Here is an 18,947-nt window from a genome sequence, read left to right on the forward strand (position 1 = left end):
TTAATTTTTGCTTTACGATATACCTAACACCTCACGGATGAAGGCGGGATTCTCTCCTTTAAGGTTTACGGACAGTAAGGAAACCGTACAGCAGCGCTCTCCGCTGAAGCCAGCCGCCTCGGGCGAGCCGTTGCGAGCCCGCCAACGGCCGGCGCGCGCGGGGTGCGCGCGGCCGCCACTGGGCGGCGCTGCTCCGCCCCGTGAGAGAGCGCGCGTGTGTGTGTGTGAGCGGGTGAGAGGGCGAGCGGGCGATCCTCGGCGGGGCTCGCGTTTTCCTTGCGGCAACGGCGGGCTGGGCGGGAAGCCACCTGGGCGATGACCCCTCTGCCACGGCCGTCAAGGTGCGGCAGCCGGTGCCGGCAGCCGTGCCCCGGTTACCAAGCGCCCCCGCGGGCGGCCGGTACCGCCGTTTCTGAGGGGGAGCAGGAGGCGGGGGGCGGGGGGCGTGCAGGTAGCGGGTCCCGCCGCGCTGCCTTGGAGCGGAGCCCTGCGGGGCAGGCGGAAACCCCAGCGGGGAGGGGTTTCTTACGCTTTTGTCCTCGCGGAGGAAGAAGCTGTTTATTTCTCGGGAAATCCCACCCTGGCCCGCGAAGGAGGATGGATTATCTGCACGACGTTTTAAAAGGCAGGGAAGGGAGAGAAGGGCAAACGCCCCGGCCGCTCCGCTCGGAGCTTCCCGGGTGAGGAGACGGGGCTACGGGCCCGGCCCGGAGCCCCTCGGAAGGGGCTGCGTGTGAAGCCGGCGGCTCATCCCGTTATGGGAGGCGGGCAAGGGGAGGGGAGAGAGGGAGGGACGGGTGCCCGGTGCCTACAGGGCAGGCCGTCAGAGGTCCCCTGCCACAGGCGGGCTGTGGGCAGCCGGCCGCCCGAGGGGCGCGTTGCCAGCCGAGGCAGCAGGTAGGGCGCTGGGCACCGGCCTCCCGGCGCGTCCCGCCCCGCCGCTGCGCCCCTCTCCGCCGCTTTTTTCCATAGCCCGAGCAAAGTCTGGGGGCTTCTCCCCCACTCCCCCCCCAGTTAAATGAGCTATGCGCCAACACTGTCTGGACTCTTCTGAACGAGTTAAGCTTTTGCTACTTAAGATAGCCTTGCTCCCGTAAAGCGTAAGTAGAGCGACCCTGGGCTGTGCCGCCCGCCAGACGGCTTCAGGGCGCGGGCCCGCAGCCCGGGGAGGGGGGCTCCGCCGGAGGGGACGTGGCCGCGGGCAGACTTGGAGCTTGTGCTGGGGGCGGGAGCCTGCTTGGGGCCTCTGCCCGTTTGCCGTGCCTCTCGGCCCTGGGCTGGGTGCCAGGGAAGGGCAGGGCGAGGCCGAGTTCTGCTCATCGTGCTGAGGAGGAATAGTAGAAAGGGCCTTACTGCTTTAAATAGGTCCCTGAGGGACCCTGGTGTGAGTGTCTGCTGTTCTGCCCAACCGAGGGAACCATCTGCAGGCAGTGGTGCTCGCAGATGGGACCGATAATGGAGACTGGTGTGCCAGGGAAAAGTGTCCAAACGTCACAAAATAGCTCAGAAAATGCAGTGGAAGGGGAAGCACCAAGTATCATTTGTATACGGGATTGTTGTGGCCATTGCCCACTGAAGTGTGCATGTGTAGGGGCATGTAATTTCTTCCTCAACGGTTACCACTAACATTTTAACATTGATGTGCATTTCAGTCCAGTTTTACGCTCAGAGTAAGGTTAAATCCTAAATATAAAGCAGAGCCAGAATTGCTTTCACCCTTGTAAGTGGTGCCACACAGAATGATGGAGCTCATGAGTGTAACCCAAGATGGTTCTGGGGTTTCTTGGAGTGAGCTCTGAGTTACCCAGCCCTTACAAACACTTTCTCCTGATAATGGGGAAGACGGCTGGGTGGCCTGCTTTTATCTCACTCTGGTCACGTCTTTGGTCTGAGAGTTACCAAAAACTTGACAGTTACTCGCTTGTTCACTTAGGACTCACAAGGGATGCAAAGTATTTGAGATGAATAAATATTCTTTGGAAGATATTTATAGCTTGATTAAGCACAAAGTTGCCAGTGTTATAAGCAAGAAAAGTCGTTTCATTTGTTTTTTTTCCCTGTAGGCAAAAGGAGTATCAGAAAAGTATTTGGGTTCATCGCAGACTCACTGAAGAAATCACATAAGCCTAGGATGTTATTAGGAATCCTGAGTGTCTGTTAGGTCTTTAAGATACTGGCATAGGTATGAAGGAGGAATTGAACTGAGTAGCCAGAGCTACTAGAGTTTCCCTTTAAGGGAAATTTAAAGGGAAAAGGGAAAATGCTACTGGAACACTTTAGAATTAAACTAGAAAAATATTTAAATGGTTTCCATAAGACAGAAATGTACTTTAAGAAGTTTGAACAGGGTGTAGAGCACCATCTCCTTTGCAGTTACTGTTACTTGCCTGAAGTCCCCTCAGACCGATACTTGTCTGTTGGGATACCTGCTTCTCTGCAGTGAAAAAGGCTCTTGAGTCTTTGAATGCCAGAAAGGCTCGTCTTTCCTTTGTATATCTGGGGCGGGGGGCGGGACACTCCTTACTGTGCAGTTTTTAGATCCGTGTGGCTGATCGTATGTGGGCACCTGACAGATCTGTCTCATTCATGCTTCACTCACTCGGGATGTAGGGACTGTTGCCCTCAGGTTCGACGGCTATTCCGTAGCCCCCTGGTAGCTCCACACCCTTCACACCTTTCAGAGTTTTATTGGTAAGTCACTGTCTTTTAATTCCAACATACAGCTCTAGGATGGCATTTGAGTATTCTGGGGGAGAAAAGGGGTTACTTTTTGTTCCTGTTTTTCTCCTGTGAGTAGCGAATTGGAGCAAGGGTTTGTTAAGCCAGGGAACAGAGGAGTTTAACAGGTGGGGTGTAGCTCTCCTGCTGGGCTCAGCCCTGCGCTCCTTGCGTTTTTCCTTTACTCAGGCCAAACCTTCACTCAGAGGTCAAGTGAAGTCAAGAAGAAGTCAAGAGAAGTTTTGTCTGGGATTTAAGGAGGAGGCTCCGTAGCAGTAAAGTAAGTTTAAGGTAATAACAAGATCAGCTAAGGAATTAATTTTTAGTAAGTGTTTAAAATACAGTGAAAGTGGTAATAGATGTGTCTGAACGTATAACACTATGAGCAAGAAGAAAGGTATTTTTCAAGTCCTCGTTTAAACAAGTTTATAAAGTGAATTATGAAACCTCCATTGTGAATTATGAAAAACCCACCATTGTGTTTTGTATATATATTTACATGACCAAATACCATTAGGTTTCACTGGAAGTTATAGTAGCCTGTGCTGTCCCTGCATATCTGCCAGTTTGTCTGGAATGACATGGTCACCCTGCAGACTTTGTGCAGGGTGACTACTTTTATCGGATTTAAATTAGCAGAGTTAAAAACCTGGTAGTCATGGAGATGCCTGACTGTTTATTGTAAAAACAAAGGAAATATTTCAAGTTGTTGTCTCTTCTAACAGCTTTTTTCTCATATACTGATTTATACAATCTAGATAATTTTGAAGATAAAAACCGAAGTCCCAGGGTTTTAGGCTGTCACAAGAAATGAAAGAAAATGTGGACTGAATTTAAGAAATCTTATTCAGACAAGGACACCTGTTAGGTTTCTAAATAATTGCTAAGGGACATTTTTTAGATAAACCAGTATAACAAAATCATAAATACACCAGGTGTCATAATCTGGTAATGTATGTAACATAGCTGTGTAGTTATTTATGTGTGTATATGTGTGCATGTGTATATATAAATACATAAACATATACGTGTATGAGTAAAATTATAAATAATTAAAATTTCATGTTTCACAGACTTGATACATAGTGATGAACCTCTTCGGTGATGTTATCAGAAATAGAAATATAGATAATAACTGGCAAGTTTATAGATACCACATGATAATTATTTCCCTCCTGTAGAGGGATATATATGACATCACAGCTTTTAAAATTTATTCTCTCTCTTGCTCGTTCTCTTTGTCACACACACACAAACACACACACACCATCCACAAAGTGTATTTTTGCATGTACTAAACCTAGTAATTAATAGCACAGCATTGATTCTTAAACAGAATGCCATGCCAATTTTTATGAATTTTTCAATATTTGTCTCAGAGGAATGATTTTCTAACTGACGCAAACAGTATACAACTCCCAGTTATTATTAAATGACCCCAAGGTTTGTGAAGTCCTTGCTTTTCATACCATTGAATTAGATTGCTTTCTGAGGCAGATTCTCTGTCATACCCTAGTGGGTATTTCTGCATGAATGTCATGAAATACAGATAAAGATGTTTCAATTCTTAATATGCATTTTTTCCAAGCACAGAAAGAAAAAATGTCTCCCTTCACAATCCATATGTAAGATTAGGGCTTAACAGTTGCCTAGCTCTGTATTTCAGCAGTGCTGAAAGTAGTACAGTTGAAGTTTACGTAACACTACAAGCTTGTTGTTCTCTGCTAAAATACTGAGTTGTAGCTGTTTAAATTTAGATTTAGTTGAACTTAATGGTGACAACTCTGTGAGCTCTCTGGTTTTGTTTGATGTCATTTAAATGTTATTTGTATCAAGGCACCCCTTTAAAATTGTTGATGTGATTTTTGGATGAGTTACATTGACTTTAAGAATTACTCACTGGAGAATGTATTGACATTGAAGAAAGATACAGGACCTGGATTTCTGAGAACCCTCCAGCTAGTGGAGATATATATCTTTGCATTGCCCTTGGAAATTATGTCCTTCCTATATTTATGTACTATGGGTAATACACATTTGTAGTGAAGGCAATGACTGCTGTAATTCATACTGAGATGAACACTGAAGTTTTCACCTCTGTCCGCTTAAGATGCTGCGATGTATCTGCTCACTGCTTAAACACTTTTTCTTTGTGTACAGGATGAATTTGCACGCTCTGATACACAGAAATAAATCTTTTAATTAATGTAAGCACTAGAATAGCTTTTTTAAGTGTGTCCTTTGAGAAATGTATCATGTCACGTCTTTGGTGTCCTGAATTATTTAAGCCTGGGCATTGTTGACCTGTAGTAAAAAGAAAAAAAACATCTTCAGTAGTGTTGGTGAATGGAGAATGATTAAGAATAAATTAGATGGTATTATTTGTTGTCTTTCCTTTACTTTTTACAAATACTTGTTTTTCTTTTTCCACTAATGACTAGATAATTCTTCAGAAAAGCACAAAAAATCCTACCTTCAGTGTAGTCAACATCGCCTGTTGATCTCAGTAAGAAATACACTACAGTGTGCCTATGGGGGGGGAAAGATTTCTACCTCTGTTCACCTTACAGTGCAGGGGTTATAATTTTTCATGAGAGCAGATCAACTTCATTTTTCTGAACAATAGAAGGTAGTATCTGTCTTTGTATAAAGAATAGCATGTGTCCTCTGTGCCATTGGACACAAGGGTGATGGCAGCCATGCTGAAAATAGACCATAATTAATGAATTAAAGAAGATTTAATGTGCTAACTTTTGCTGATTAGTAAACTTTCTATTATAAGTATTAGTGACAAAAGAAGAAACCGTAACTTTGACTACTTATTATTTGAGCTGCTTGTTTTGCTTGATCTGGATAGAAAACAAAGAGTGAGGCAGAGGGAACTGAACTGAGGGGCATAGAATAATGCAAAGGATAGCAGAGAAATGAAATACTGAACTTAGGGTTATGCTAAACTTCTTTAATCCATCAAATATAACTATTCATTTTGCTGTTCCTACATTTTTCTACTCAAAATGAGAACATTCCCAAACAACAGTTTAGTTCTATCCAAAGATGGAACTAAACTGAATATATCTTCACATGGTTTTGAGTAAAAAAGATACAAAATTAATTCATTATTCCCTGAAAAATAAATATTTCTCAAAATTAAAATTACTTCACCATACAAAATATTGTAAACCTCATAAAATTAAGATTGAGGATTAAATTTTAAAATCATATAAACAGATTAGGATTATAAAAATAGCGTATTCTAACAATTTATTCGGTTTTGGGCTACTATTTTAAGAGGGGAAAAAATACACTCATAAAAAAATCTGAATATATTTTTAAAAATGATTAAAAATTTTTTGGGACGAGGGACATTACTAAGCAAAATTGATATTTCATTGTTAATATGGTCATTTACAGTTTATCATGCTATGCTGGAAAAAGAATTCAATTACATTAAAGGGAATGTGTTTTTGTAGAATATCAAAGATCTATTTTTTTTTAGGGGGAGTTTTTGCTGGATTAACTTTGTGGGGATAAAAAGTGAATTAGTATTCCAGGATTTACAAAAATGCAAAATACTAATGGGCATCTTGTTGCTTTTTGTGTGAAAGTATACTATTTTGCAGTTACAGTTATTTCATTGCCTCATAGTAAAATCAAGTTATAAAAAAAGTAACTTAAATAATTTTAATTTCTTTAATTACCTCAACTAAAAGCCTGAAAGAAGTTCGGTACAGACTTTAGAAATGCTTCCTCTGGAAAAACAGTGACATCATTGTTCGAAATCACAGTAGATATAATACCGAGAATAGTACATTTTCTCAGTGGTAAATTCCTACCTGTAATGATGAACGCTTTTTCTTCTTGGGAATTGTAAAACACATGGGCATTTGGACAAGAAGTATAAATATAAAAGGAAAAAGAGTAATATTCAGTTATATTTATAAAATATTCTGGTATTTTTAAACACGAGGATAATCAGTCTTTTCTGGTAGTGGTTTTTTTGCATGCAAATTGTTATAGCTGAATTATAATTATGATGTAAGTATTTCTGAAGGTATTGAAGTTAGCTGAAAGTAAAGTTTTGTATTTTGTTTTCAGTTGAAGGTTGACATATAAAATACAGAAGTGTGTTCCTTACGAGAATGAAATGTACTTCTTACATATATTCCAATATTCTTACATATATTCTGATTAGAAACAGGCCAAGGATAACAGAATTGATACTGGCAGATAGTAACTTGTTTATCTATTGAAGGCAGCTTGTGAGGAACCCGATCTTAAAAAAAATCTTGCACTTAAAGTGCCTTTCCGAATCAGAAGTTGTGTCACTGCCTAGAACTGGACATGGGAAGCCCATCATACATGAATTGGTGGAAACTACTGAGAATATATACCAGTTGTTTGTCACAGAAGTAAGGTCATAGGATGTGATTTTATTTTTCCAAGAAAATCTCTGTGGACATTTGCTTAAGTACCCTTGAGGTATTTTGGTTTGGTTTGGTTTTTTTTTTAAAATGATGTTGCAGTACATGTGGTTCAGTAACACCAACTGGCAGGACACTAGGGGAAATGGCATAGAAACCTTTCCACCATTCCTCTCAGAATTTCTCATTCTTCCCAATATTTCAAGTTATTCTAATAATTCTCTCTTTTTAGAAATAAACGAACTCAAACATGACTAGGCGCTGAGAACATGCTTGTTGGTGTACTTCCAAAGTTAAACTGTAAATTCCATAGGTTTTGAGTAATTATTTTTCTGTGTTTGCACAGTATGAAAATAGCAGAGACCTGGGACATTACTAAGCTCCTGAATGCTGGAGTAAATAAGTCCTGATAAGAATAAAATGATTAGAGTTAGGCAAACTTTGTATCACACTCTGGTACAAGTGCAGTCACATTAACAGTAGCAATATTCTGTTTAATTGAACTGATTTCCATCTGTTCTTTTCTAAAAATAGGCAAGAACAGTTAGAGGCATCTCAGGTGGAAGAAACAGAAATCATGTTTTTTAAATATTTAGATCTTGTAGAAATTCTAGTTATGAATCTTTCTTTAAGTGTATAGACACTTAAACCTGTATCGGCTAGGTGAAAGCACTAAACATACCACTTCTGTGCTCACCAAAACCCATGGCTACATGGTCACGGGGTTTTGTAGTTCTTAACATAAGTGTGCAATATTCTGCAAAAGAAAGTGCACTTAAGAAATGTCATTTGTGGAGGATCAATCTGTTCTGCCCCAGCATTGTGTAATTGCAAGATATTTTAACATTGCTCTAATTGCTCTAATGTTCTTATTGTAGGTTAGAAATCTGAAACAATGGGTGACTGGAGCTTTCTGGGGAGACTGTTAGAGAATGCGCAGGAGCACTCCACGGTTATTGGCAAGGTTTGGCTGACGGTACTGTTTATCTTCAGGATACTGGTGCTGGGGGCTGCTGCTGAGGAGGTCTGGGGAGACGAGCAGTCGGACTTTACATGCAACACACAGCAACCTGGTTGCGAAAATGTTTGCTATGACAAAGCCTTCCCCATTTCTCACATCCGCTTCTGGGTGCTGCAGATCATTTTTGTCTCCACTCCAACCCTCATCTACCTGGGCCATGTGCTGCACATTGTACGCATGGAGGAGAAGAGGAAAGAGAAAGAAGAGCTGAAAAAGAAGGGAAACGTGAAAGACAGCAACTACCCAGGAGCAGCAGTGTCTGGCAGCGGTGGTGGAGGAGGCAGCAATAACGTCAAGGATCCTCTTGGCAAGAGGGGGAAGGAGAAGCTCCCGATCCGTGATGAACGTGGTAGAATCCGTATGGGGGGTGCCCTGCTCCGTACCTACGTCTTCAACATAATTTTCAAGACACTGTTTGAGGTGGGCTTCATTGTGGGCCAGTACTTCCTATATGGCTTTGAGCTAAAGCCAGTCTACCAGTGCAGCCGCTCACCTTGCCCACACACTGTGGACTGCTTCATCTCGAGGCCCACTGAGAAGACCATCTTCATCATCTTCATGTTGGTGGTGGCCTCTGTCTCCCTGCTGCTGAACATGCTTGAGATATATCACTTGGGGTGGAAGAAGCTTAAGCAGGGCATGACAAGCCGGTACAGCCTTGAGATGCCTGTCGCAACAATGACACCAGTCATGGTAACAGGGGAGTCCAAACCTGTTGCCCTACCGCCACCAGCACCACCTGTGGTGGTAACGACTGCTACACCCCGCCCTGTTCTGCCTGACACCCGCGCTGTCACACCACTGCTGGCCCCAGTGACCATGGCCCCGTACTATGCCGCGGCTGCTCCAAGACCACGGCCCCCCTCCAACGCAGCCTCCATGGCCAGCTACCCTGCTGCGCCACCAGTTCCTGAAGAGAGGCACCGTGCTGTGACTCCCACGCCCATCTCCACTCCCGTCACCATCCCGACCCCCATCCCCACACCCACCCCAGCCGTCATCAACTACTTCAACAGCAACAGCCATGCCCTGGCGGCCGAGCAGAACTGGGTCAACATGGCAGCTGAGCAGCAGGGGAAGGTGCCCTCCAGCTCGGCAGGCTCCTCTACCCCCAGCAGTGTCCGGCATCCCCTTCCCGAGCAGGAAGAGCCGCTGGAGCAGCTACTCCCACCCCCAGCTGGGCCGCCCGTTGCTGCAGCCAACAGTGGCAGCAGCACCAGCCTGAGCGGGGCAAGCGGCAGCAAGTGGGATGTGGAGGGTGAGGAGGAGCTGTCAGAGGAACGGTCCGTCTCAGCTGCCTGCACCACCGTGGAGATGCATGAGCCGCCGCTGCTCGTAGACACACGGCGCTTGAGCAGGGCCAGTAAGTCGAGCAGCTGCAGAGCCAGGTCAGACGACCTGGCTGTGTAGTGCGGTTGCCTCTGCTCAGAGGAGCAGGTGATGGAAGGCAGAGTGGGCAGGGGAGCTGCCCGGGGAGGCCAGGCCTGGCGTGGGTGGGAAGGCCTGGGCTTCAAACTTTGACGCTTGCTGTTTTTGCACTCTGTGAGTTGTAGTGGGGAAAAATATCAACATTTTCTAATAGGTCAGGGGTGGCTGAAGCGCAGCCCATGGGCCAGGGGACCAGTCCCGCTTTCCTTCGTGTCCATGGCAGATCTCCCAAGGGCAGCCATAGGGGAGGCCTGCACAGATAACCCGTGGTGATGGTAGCTGGTCACGTGCCCTGAGGCTGACTTTCATCTGAGAAAAATGTTAATAGTGCCCATGTGCCTGGCTGTCATCTCCCTCTTGCCCTTGCCTTCACTTCCATCCTTTTCACATAAGCTCTATGTGAGCAGATGCGATGACTTATTTTCTTCCTCTTAAATCGTATGTAGCCCTATGGCAAACATCAGGGTGACATATTGCCCGTTGGCACCTGTCCTCTCTACGGACCAACTTGCCATATTAAAGGTGACTCAGACTCTTCCATATAACATGACTTAGTGAAGCCTTTGTGCTCATGGCAAATCGCCAATGTGGTCCTCGGCCGGGCAAAGTTTAGGTAACCCCTGTAATAGATTTTTGAGGTTCATCTTCCTATAATTTTTTTCTTACTCTTGACCTGTTAGGAATTGTTTGGTTTGACCTTCTATCCAGTGTTTGCTGACCATGATCACACCATGTTTTTAAGCCCACAAATATGTTTGAGCATGTTTGATTATAATTTTAGATGACTTCTGAAATTGCTTAGAGGAGGACAGGAATTTAAACCACACCTCAGAAATTATTACACAGAACAATTTCTCTTCAGAAAGCAAGGATTATGATTTCAATACATTGTGGCCCCATACGTTGCCCATGGACAAACAATAGGATAAAGTACAGCTCTGCATTTTAGACTATTAGATATCAGCTTAAGTTTGTTGGAAAAATGCTTTTTAGAAGTAAACTTGAGTGCATATTTTTAAGTATTTGAACATTTTGAGAATAATTTTGATCTGTAGGTTTAAAGTTACTTGACTGTGTACTTAATAATTTTAGTTTGATCTTTGATCTTACAAGAAAATCTAAGGGGAAAGAAACTTACTAATGGTAAAATTCCCAAAGCAACATTATTTCCTGTTGCGTTCTACCCTTTCCTTTAACAACAATCTGTAGTGTCTTACAGGTCAGTGAAAACAGATTTAGACAATATTGTATTGCAGAAAAGATGGCTAAAATATCTGGGCAACATGCCAGTGGCTGAAGGGTCTATTCTGATCCCACTGAAGTCACTTGCAGGATTTTCATTCAATTTAACAAGGAGCAAGATTTGGGGATGGATCTTGCAGGCCTTATTCAAGCAAAACTAACATTCACATGGAGTTTTGGGAGCCAGAAGGAATGTAGATTTATGGGGCCTTATATAAAGACATTAAAATCCTGCTTTTGAAAATTGTGTTTCCCTTAAAAATGGGTGGAGGAAACTACTGGGTACTTTTTTCTAAGGTGCAGCTTTCCTTACAACTGTCTCTGTCCTTTATTCCTTTGTAACAAGTACTCTCACAGACATTAGTCGGAATTTTGAATGCCTGGTAAGGCTCGGGAGAGTTTGGGTACAAAAGGAATGCAGGATTAGGCCCAACTTCTGTTCTTAGCAAAAGCCAAAAGAACTGAAGCTCAGAGTCAGTCCTATTGCTGCTGTAAATCGAAAGTACTGTAATTGGAGAAGAGCAGTCAAACACACTGGAATAGCCCTTTGCATCTTCAAAGTATTTGCCCTGGCAGTGCAGTCCTTACTCAGGCAAAGCAGGGTCACCCTGTAGCAAGTAGTTACAATTGCCAGTTATCTCTGCTGTTAAATGTTTTCCTGAATGTGTTTATTTTATTCAACAGTTAAAATATATTCCCACCACTCAAGATTAAACATTTATTTTTACTGCTTTCTGAGTAGACACAAAGAGTTTCTCATGATCAGAAGCACTGTTCTGCAACCCTTGGGCATGTTGTCTCATGACATCCTTGACCTGCTTGTGGTGAACCAGGTGAGGAGAAGTCTTCTGCTGCCACTGATCTTGGGGGCAGACACTGCATTAAAAGTCAATGTACAGTTGTACAATAAAGATATTTACTATTAGGTGTTCAGCTTCAGGCATGCTCTCATGAATTTTCTATGTTATAAGCCATAAAAACCCTTTCTGCAAGAAAGCTAAAAGCTAAATTCTGCTTTCTATTGTATCCATGCAACTATGCTGAACTTATACTAAAGTTGATAAAGTTGCCTAGATGTAAACAAAGGCAGAGTTTAACACTCAAAATTTTTAGATCTACTAGCATCTATAGTAGCAGTTTTGTAAGTTTTGCTAAATGCCAAGTAATTATATTGCTGAAATAATGCAATATGCATCTCTGTATTTTAGTGCATCAAAATTCATGGGCTATATTTTCCTTTCTTTTATGCTTCTGAAGAATGAAGTCGAAGTCTCTCTGGAGTGTATTTATATAAACCAGACCACCTAGAATATGTGCTTTTTTATACCAACGCCTGAGAGCAAAACTGACTTGTTGTTTGATGGAGCTCTGAATCTTGCAGTCCTTACTTTAGTACAACCCTCACAGAGTGTGTCCTGTAGGATTGCATCCATATTGTATATAAAAAATAATAACAGAGATAGGTTTAACTTAGGATCACTGATACCTAGTCTGCCCTTTTCAAGTTACGTGTGTGGTTAGACCTGCAGAGAGTTCAGGTGCTTTTGTGTGGAATATATGGTATTTTCAGGCAGAGTAACTACTGGAAAGCTGTAAAAGATCATTTTTCCTGTTAGGTGAAGCTTGGGGGGAGAAGTGTAATTTTGTCACAACCCTTAGAGAAATTTGACAGAGCAGCCTCTGCACCCAAGCAGTACTGGTCTGAGAAAGCAAAGCTACAACTCACAGGTTGTGCTTTTAAGATCAGCTTAAGTTCCATCATGTAATTTTACAGTGTCAAGCTTCTTGGTTACCTACAATTTCATTTGGAGTCCAGTAATTGTTTCTTCATTTAAGCCCAGGTAACTGTTCTGGCAGCACTCCCCTTTAGTGCTTACAACTGCTTTTTGTTGCTGCATCACATCTGGAATGAGATTTGTTGAAAAAAATCTTATTGGTGTGGCCAATTTTGAGTACTTTAATCTTAACTCATGAATGATCACTGAATTCAACGTACTATGAGTAAAACATAACTATGCAGACTTCCATAGTTCTAGAAAATACTTACAAACACCAACTAACTTGCAGAACAGAGTCTGTTGGCAAAAATAATCTGCTGATTTCCAAGTTGTTTGCTCTTTCACATCATTTAATTCCAAAGAGAGAACTGGTAGCAAATGATACTTTGATTTAGCCTTGTCATATGGCTATATTATGGTTCAAGCCATAATCTTGGAAGATCTTATACACACACCTAACATGAAACCAGTAGGTAAGTTACTGCAAAATGGAAGTCAGAAGAGAATCATGCCTGATATTAAGCAAACTGCATACCACCACCCCCGCCCCCCATTCTTGCTCTTTGAGTAGAATGATTGTGGGAAAATTATTCTCTCTTGAACTTAAAAAAAAATGCTAAGGTAAGCTATGGAAAAGAAAAGGAGAAAACTGAAAAAAGATACTCTTTGAACAAGTTACTAGGTGTAACTTTGCAATAAGTAAACTCACTGGTACTAGTTGACCCTGCTTGGACCATAGCGGTTTGGGCTAGATGACTTCCAGAGGTCTCTTCCAACTGCAATGATTATATGAAACATATTTTCCAAATCACTGATTTCATTAGTACATTTTTCATAACATAATTTTTCATAACATAGTATCTGCATTGCACATAAATACATAGTTTCTTGGCCATGGACACAGTTGATCTGTTTTCTATCACTGGGCTTTTTTAATTAGTGCAGCTGTCAGTTAATACAAAAGAAAATGAAGTATAGACAATTTAACCCCCCACATTTCTTCCCTTTGTATTTTGATTAAATGAAGACAGCCTGCTAGAACCTTCCCTTTATTAAAGTGGAATATTTTATCTATGAAAATCAATCTCTTGTTTTTTCATAGATAAAAAAGTGCTCCTTGAATTTGTTGGTCCGTGCTGGCATTGAAGAATCATAGCTTCTTGAAAATGGGTAGCTTGTACTGAAAAAGCAGATGAACTGTGTTGTTTTCTGGTGTAATTTGGAAGCCAGTTGTGTGCAAGGTGGTACCAGGGATTGATATGGCTCAGTATATTTGTCGTTCATCAAGGCACTTAGAGCTAGTTAAATGTCTGACATTTTGCAGTTCTTGAGATTATTTTCTGATGTGAATACGTAAGTGTAGGATCAGTAAAATAATTAAGGCAAGCTTTAAGAATCAGATCAGTACTTAGGTCCTTTTTTGGTTAGTCATGGGACCATCTCCTCAGCTGCTACAAACTGTTGTATTCCACTGAGTTCACGTGAGTGACAACAGTCTGCAGAAGCAGAGTGTTGAGCCCCCATGTCTTTTTGTTTAATACAAACACTAACACCGTGGATTTGAACAGGCTGGGTTTTTTTTAATTCCAAATGTTTTTGTTTCATTTACTTTGATTTTTCTTGTGAAAAGTGTGCTCTTGTAATTTTGATTTTCTGAAGTTTACATTCAGTTTTTGATTTCAGATTGCACATTTGGATTAAATAAACTGTTTTCTAAGTTTACATTTGTATAAGAAGTAAAAGAATTACTCTGCCAATATGTTAAACCTAAAAGAGAAATGTCTTACTATAACACAGGAACTCTTCAGACATAAGGCAGTACCATTAAAGACAATTTAACCTGATCACAGATCTATAGTATCAGTTTTCTCTGTATATTTAAAATATGGGAGCTGGATATATAGGGAGCACACTATGGAAAAAGATACTTTTCATCATGAACTCAATTATTACCAAATAAACTAAGGTTCATTATTATTGATATGCCTTCTTGTGTGTTTAGAGGTTCAGTGACAAAAACTAGCTGTGACATATGTCCTTTAAGAGCTAAATTTACAGCCTGGTTTAAAATTCCAAACAAAATACTTGTGTAGAAACACCGCACTGTTATACTGTAGAAGATTTTACAAAAGATGAATGTTTTGCTTTCTAGCCAAAGATATGGTTCTGAGCCTGCAAATACAATTTCATGCAAGTTATTTTTACTCTTGCAAATAAGGCCATTAAAGGTAATGGGACTATTTGCATAAGCAAAAAACACTGATGTGAAAAAGAAATTGTAAATTTGCATTTTAAGTTTGTTGTAAGATGCCAATCAAAATCCAGAAGTTTCAGTCCTTGAAGAGTTATGCAGGATATGTGAACATATTTTAAGGTGGAGAATATATTCCTATTCCCATTTACACTGTTTCTCACAGTTAAAGGGTTGTAAAGCATAAGAAGGCTTACTCGGAGCTTTCTTGTTGCTTACTGGGTGTTTGTCTTTTACATGACAGAATCTGACAACAAACACAACAAGTTTTCTGGGCCATCAGGAACTTGTAACAGTAAAAACAGCAAACAGTTAAAAGTGCTGTCTTCAAAGAAGTGCCTTGTGTATTAAATGCTGTAAGAAACAAGTTGATGTAAACGTTAATTTACCTCATATGTTTACAAAATCATGACTAAATAAACTTTTTGTACCACAGTATTGTCTCTTTTAAATTTTCATGGTTGTGTAGATGGTCTTTTAAGATACTAACGCGACAGAACAGTTAACCAAAGTCAGTTAGCTCTCTCCCTTTATTCACTTACGCTGCTGCTTCCTTTCTTCGTATGAAGTGCTCACTGAATTGCATCTGTTGGAAAACTGGATGTTGAAACCCGTCTCCATGCAGAACTCCCAGTGGCTTCAAAGGAAGTTCACAATCCGGAAGACACGTGTGATCAAGACCCACACTAGCAGGTGCAAAGGGTGAAATGCTGAGCCCCTTGAAATCAGTGGGAGGTGTACCTCTGCCTTCTGCCCAATACAGGTTTCACCCTTGCTTTTATTTTGACACACGAGGCACTGTTCATCTCATGCTGTATTGTGTGGTGTTAATAGTGACTCCCATCTTTTCCCCCAGTGCTGACTCACTAGCTTTGATTTATCCATCTAGCTGATGTGTCTAATGAGACTGTTACCTGGTAATGCACGAAGGATTTTAGTGCAGGGAAAATGTGTCCTTACTGGGCATAATGCGGAGTACCCTCTGCATTTGAAATTTGCTGATTTGCCCCTTATGGGTAAAGTTCACAGTTTAGCACACCGAAGCATAACCCAATTTTGTACTGAAAATGTACAATGTACTAAAGGCAAGTTAGTCTAAGTATTGTATAGTCCTGTGAAGAGTCCAGGTCCAGGTTTCCAAGAAGTTTAACTTGTGAAAAGCAGCAATGTGGGCAAGACCAAGTGACTTGCAGAAGTCTTAAAATAAGTATGAAGGTTTGGTAAAACTATTTTGTATGCAACACTTACTTACTTACATGGACCTGGCAGGGCAGGATAGTTTCCATCCTGTAGTACCAAGTGTTTGTCTCTTTTGTGTTAGTACAGTTGAGTGTATTTTTTTGATGTCTCCTGTGCTCAGGCAATGCTGTTTCTGCTTTACATGATGTATCCATATGGTAAACCAGATTATTCACTGTCTTTAAAGACTGGGCAGGGGTAAAGTAAGCTGACAGGAGTATAATATGGATAGCACTAAGATGATGCGTAGCTGTAATAAGCTAAGGAAGAAAGTGAATAAAGTGGTATGGTAATATCAGCTGTATTGCTAAAGATAACTCACTTGCCTCTGACCAAGAGCAATTTTTGCTACAAATATACGTGGCTAGAATATGTTGCGTACTTTCTATTTAGATGCATGTTTTATCACAAAGTTCCACAATTTTGTCACTTGAAGAACGGACAGTGAGAGTACTCCCAGGAGAGCTGAGAGCATCAGCTGGGGCAGATGCAGCTGTGCGCTGAGCTCTCCCTCCCTTGGGTCGCATCCGCACTGCCCTCACCTTGCACCCACTGTCTCCTAAAGAATTTCTGGCTGCATTATGAAATATGAGTGTTGCTACTCTTGATCTCTGAAGGCCTGTGTGATGGTGCGGGCACTTTTTGCTGCCACACTGAGCAAGGCAGCTTGCTGTGAGCTTGTGGAGGAAAGGTGAGAAGTGTGCCCCACTCATCCACAGCTGTGTCAGGGCACAGCAAAGATCCTGATGGTAATGGGAAGAGGTGTACTGGGGGGAGCTCTCCTCCAGTAAATCTCCTCTGTACAGTCATGCTGAAAGCCAAATCAGGAGCATCCCACACACCCCTGTACTGCTGCTGTTGTCCCCAGGGCATTGGCACAGGAAAAAGTCAGCTGGGCTTCAGCAAGCATTTTCACTGTGACTGCACTAAGAATGGGATTTAACTAACCTCATCAGTGCTTTCCCACTCTGTAGCGGGAATAGGAATGAAGGCAATACACACTGTTTCCCATGGAAACAGATGTCATATAGTCAGGTCTTAGTAGGGCTGACATTTTGATCATTTCTGGCAACTGGATGTGCATCCGGTCTAACTCTCTTTGTGTCTATTTTCAGCTGACAATAGAGTAAGCAGATGTTTATCCAAAATCACAAAACTGAAGAGAGAGCCTTCTTATAAAGGTGGCCAAGGAAGAATGTCTTATTCTTTCAGTGTCATAGTCCAGGGAAACAGGGTATTTGAGGAAATACACATTTTAGTACTTACAGGTACGTGATGCCAGAGTTACAGGTAACTTTAAGTACTGTTACTGCATTAGTAGAACAGCTGGATTGCACCAGCTGTTCTTAATTGTGTAAGTTTTTTTTCATTTTTAGAAAGAAATTAGTGGTACATAGCAAAAGTGTTGTCCTTCATTGGTAGTTACCTCCTTTTCTTTTTCTTGCAGTAGGTGATCTGTCTATCTTTGTGTCAGCAGCAGTAGTACAGGGTCTATCAGAACTATTTTTAGTATCTAGAGGAGGATCTTCAATGTATGGGCTTTCACCATACCTTGCTTTTAAGGGTGACCCTCAGCACTTATGACAGTGGCTACGGATGTGGTTAAGGTGCCTGGTGCTGCAGAGAGCAGGGATGAGCAGACTAACACCAAGGTCACAAAGAGCTGCCCAGGCTCCCTGTGTTTGTCTGCATCCCCAATGTCGCCAGCTCTAACCTATGTGTGGTAGGTGCCTTTTGTCAGCCAGATCTCTGTCATTTTAGAGATTGTCTCCAGAGAAAAAGAACAACCAAATGAATATCTGCAGTTCTTCATCCTCATTATTTATTTGTCCCTTGAAAGCATGATAAAAATATATTAAAATGTCCAGACCTTTGCATTTCTAAGTAGTGCGAGACATGGCTTTTTAAAGAGTTCCTGTGCTAGCTAGAGAATATTTTTGAAAATACAAAGGGCTTAGCAAGTTCAATGTTGTGGTCTTCTGAGCGGAGACTAAGGGATAATTATGGTTGAACTATCCAGCCCCACGGAGGAACCTACTGTTTGCTTTGCATGGCTTATGTAGTGGGGTTTGCTATGTAAATTCTGCACAAAATGCAGAAGTAAGCAGCTGAGGATGGTTTGCCTAAGCAAACTCATTCATGTTTGGATTATGGATACTCTGAGAGGAAAGTACCTTCTTCATTATGAGCACTGGAAGACGAGGAAAGGCAGAGTCATCGAATTAAGAGGAGTTACATTTCTTTCCAGTTCTCTGTTGAAGTGTTTAATGCTGAATTGTACCAGGTGTCTAAAACAGGGGTAGCTTTCATACCCCCATGCACCACCCCTCCTTTCTGTGTCTGCTCTGTAAGAGGGATTTAAATTTTTCTTTAAGTCATAAAGTTGCTTCTGTCTTTCAGACTGCCAGTACATCTTTTAGAGTCTGGTACATGTCTCTAAATAGTTCTGTCACTGAAATTTGAATACAGTAAAAACAACAAAATCAGACAACAGAATGAGCAGTCAGGACTGACAGCATCAGTTAGACTTATTTATATTAACCACATTTAAGCGTGGCTGAAGTTTTGTCACTAATAGCTGTCACAATGCTGAATGTGATTTGTCCTAACTTATTTATGACCGTGAAGCTCTACTCGTCACTGTCACGTGTAACAGAAATGCTCACACAGGGTTTGTTTAAGCAAAACATTGATGTTTTGTAAACCACACCAACTACTTTCTTGAGAAGACAGTCACTGTGGGCGTGACCTGGACAGAACTGAGAAAAACCTGCAGCAAAGCCAGCCTGGCTTGGGTACCAGAAACACACATGGCTGACTCTCTGGCTTTTCAGCGTCCTGGAGCCTTT

At 41.9% G+C, this 18,947-nt stretch overlaps 1 protein-coding gene across 7 annotated transcripts; it reads left to right on the top strand.

The window, feature by feature from the left end:
* The first annotated feature begins 583 nt into the window (after positions 1-583).
* On the top strand, positions 584-15,294 carry GJA3 (gap junction protein alpha 3). 7 transcript variants are annotated; one of them, XM_030043099.2, is made up of 3 exons: positions 767-897; positions 2,908-3,009; positions 8,018-15,294. In XM_030043099.2, the coding sequence occupies exon 3, from the start codon at positions 8,035-8,037 to the stop codon at positions 9,568-9,570; it is 1,536 nt and encodes a 511-aa protein (XP_029898959.1). In that variant the 5' UTR covers positions 767-897; positions 2,908-3,009; positions 8,018-8,034; the 3' UTR covers positions 9,571-15,294. The 7 variants fall into 7 exon arrangements, with proteins under 7 accessions (XP_029898961.1, XP_029898959.1, XP_029898960.1 ...); XM_030043100.2 differs by lacking the exon at positions 767-897 and adding an exon at positions 1,181-1,543 and having other exon boundaries at positions 2,925-3,009; XM_030043102.2 differs by lacking the exon at positions 767-897 and adding an exon at positions 1,181-1,543 and having other exon boundaries at positions 2,925-2,998.
* The last annotated feature ends 3,653 nt before the right edge of the window (positions 15,295-18,947 follow it).

This window comes from Aquila chrysaetos, chromosome 19 (genome assembly GCF_900496995.4).
Source record: "Aquila chrysaetos chrysaetos chromosome 19, bAquChr1.4, whole genome shotgun sequence".
NCBI classification, from domain to species: Eukaryota; Metazoa; Chordata; class Aves; order Accipitriformes; family Accipitridae; genus Aquila; species Aquila chrysaetos.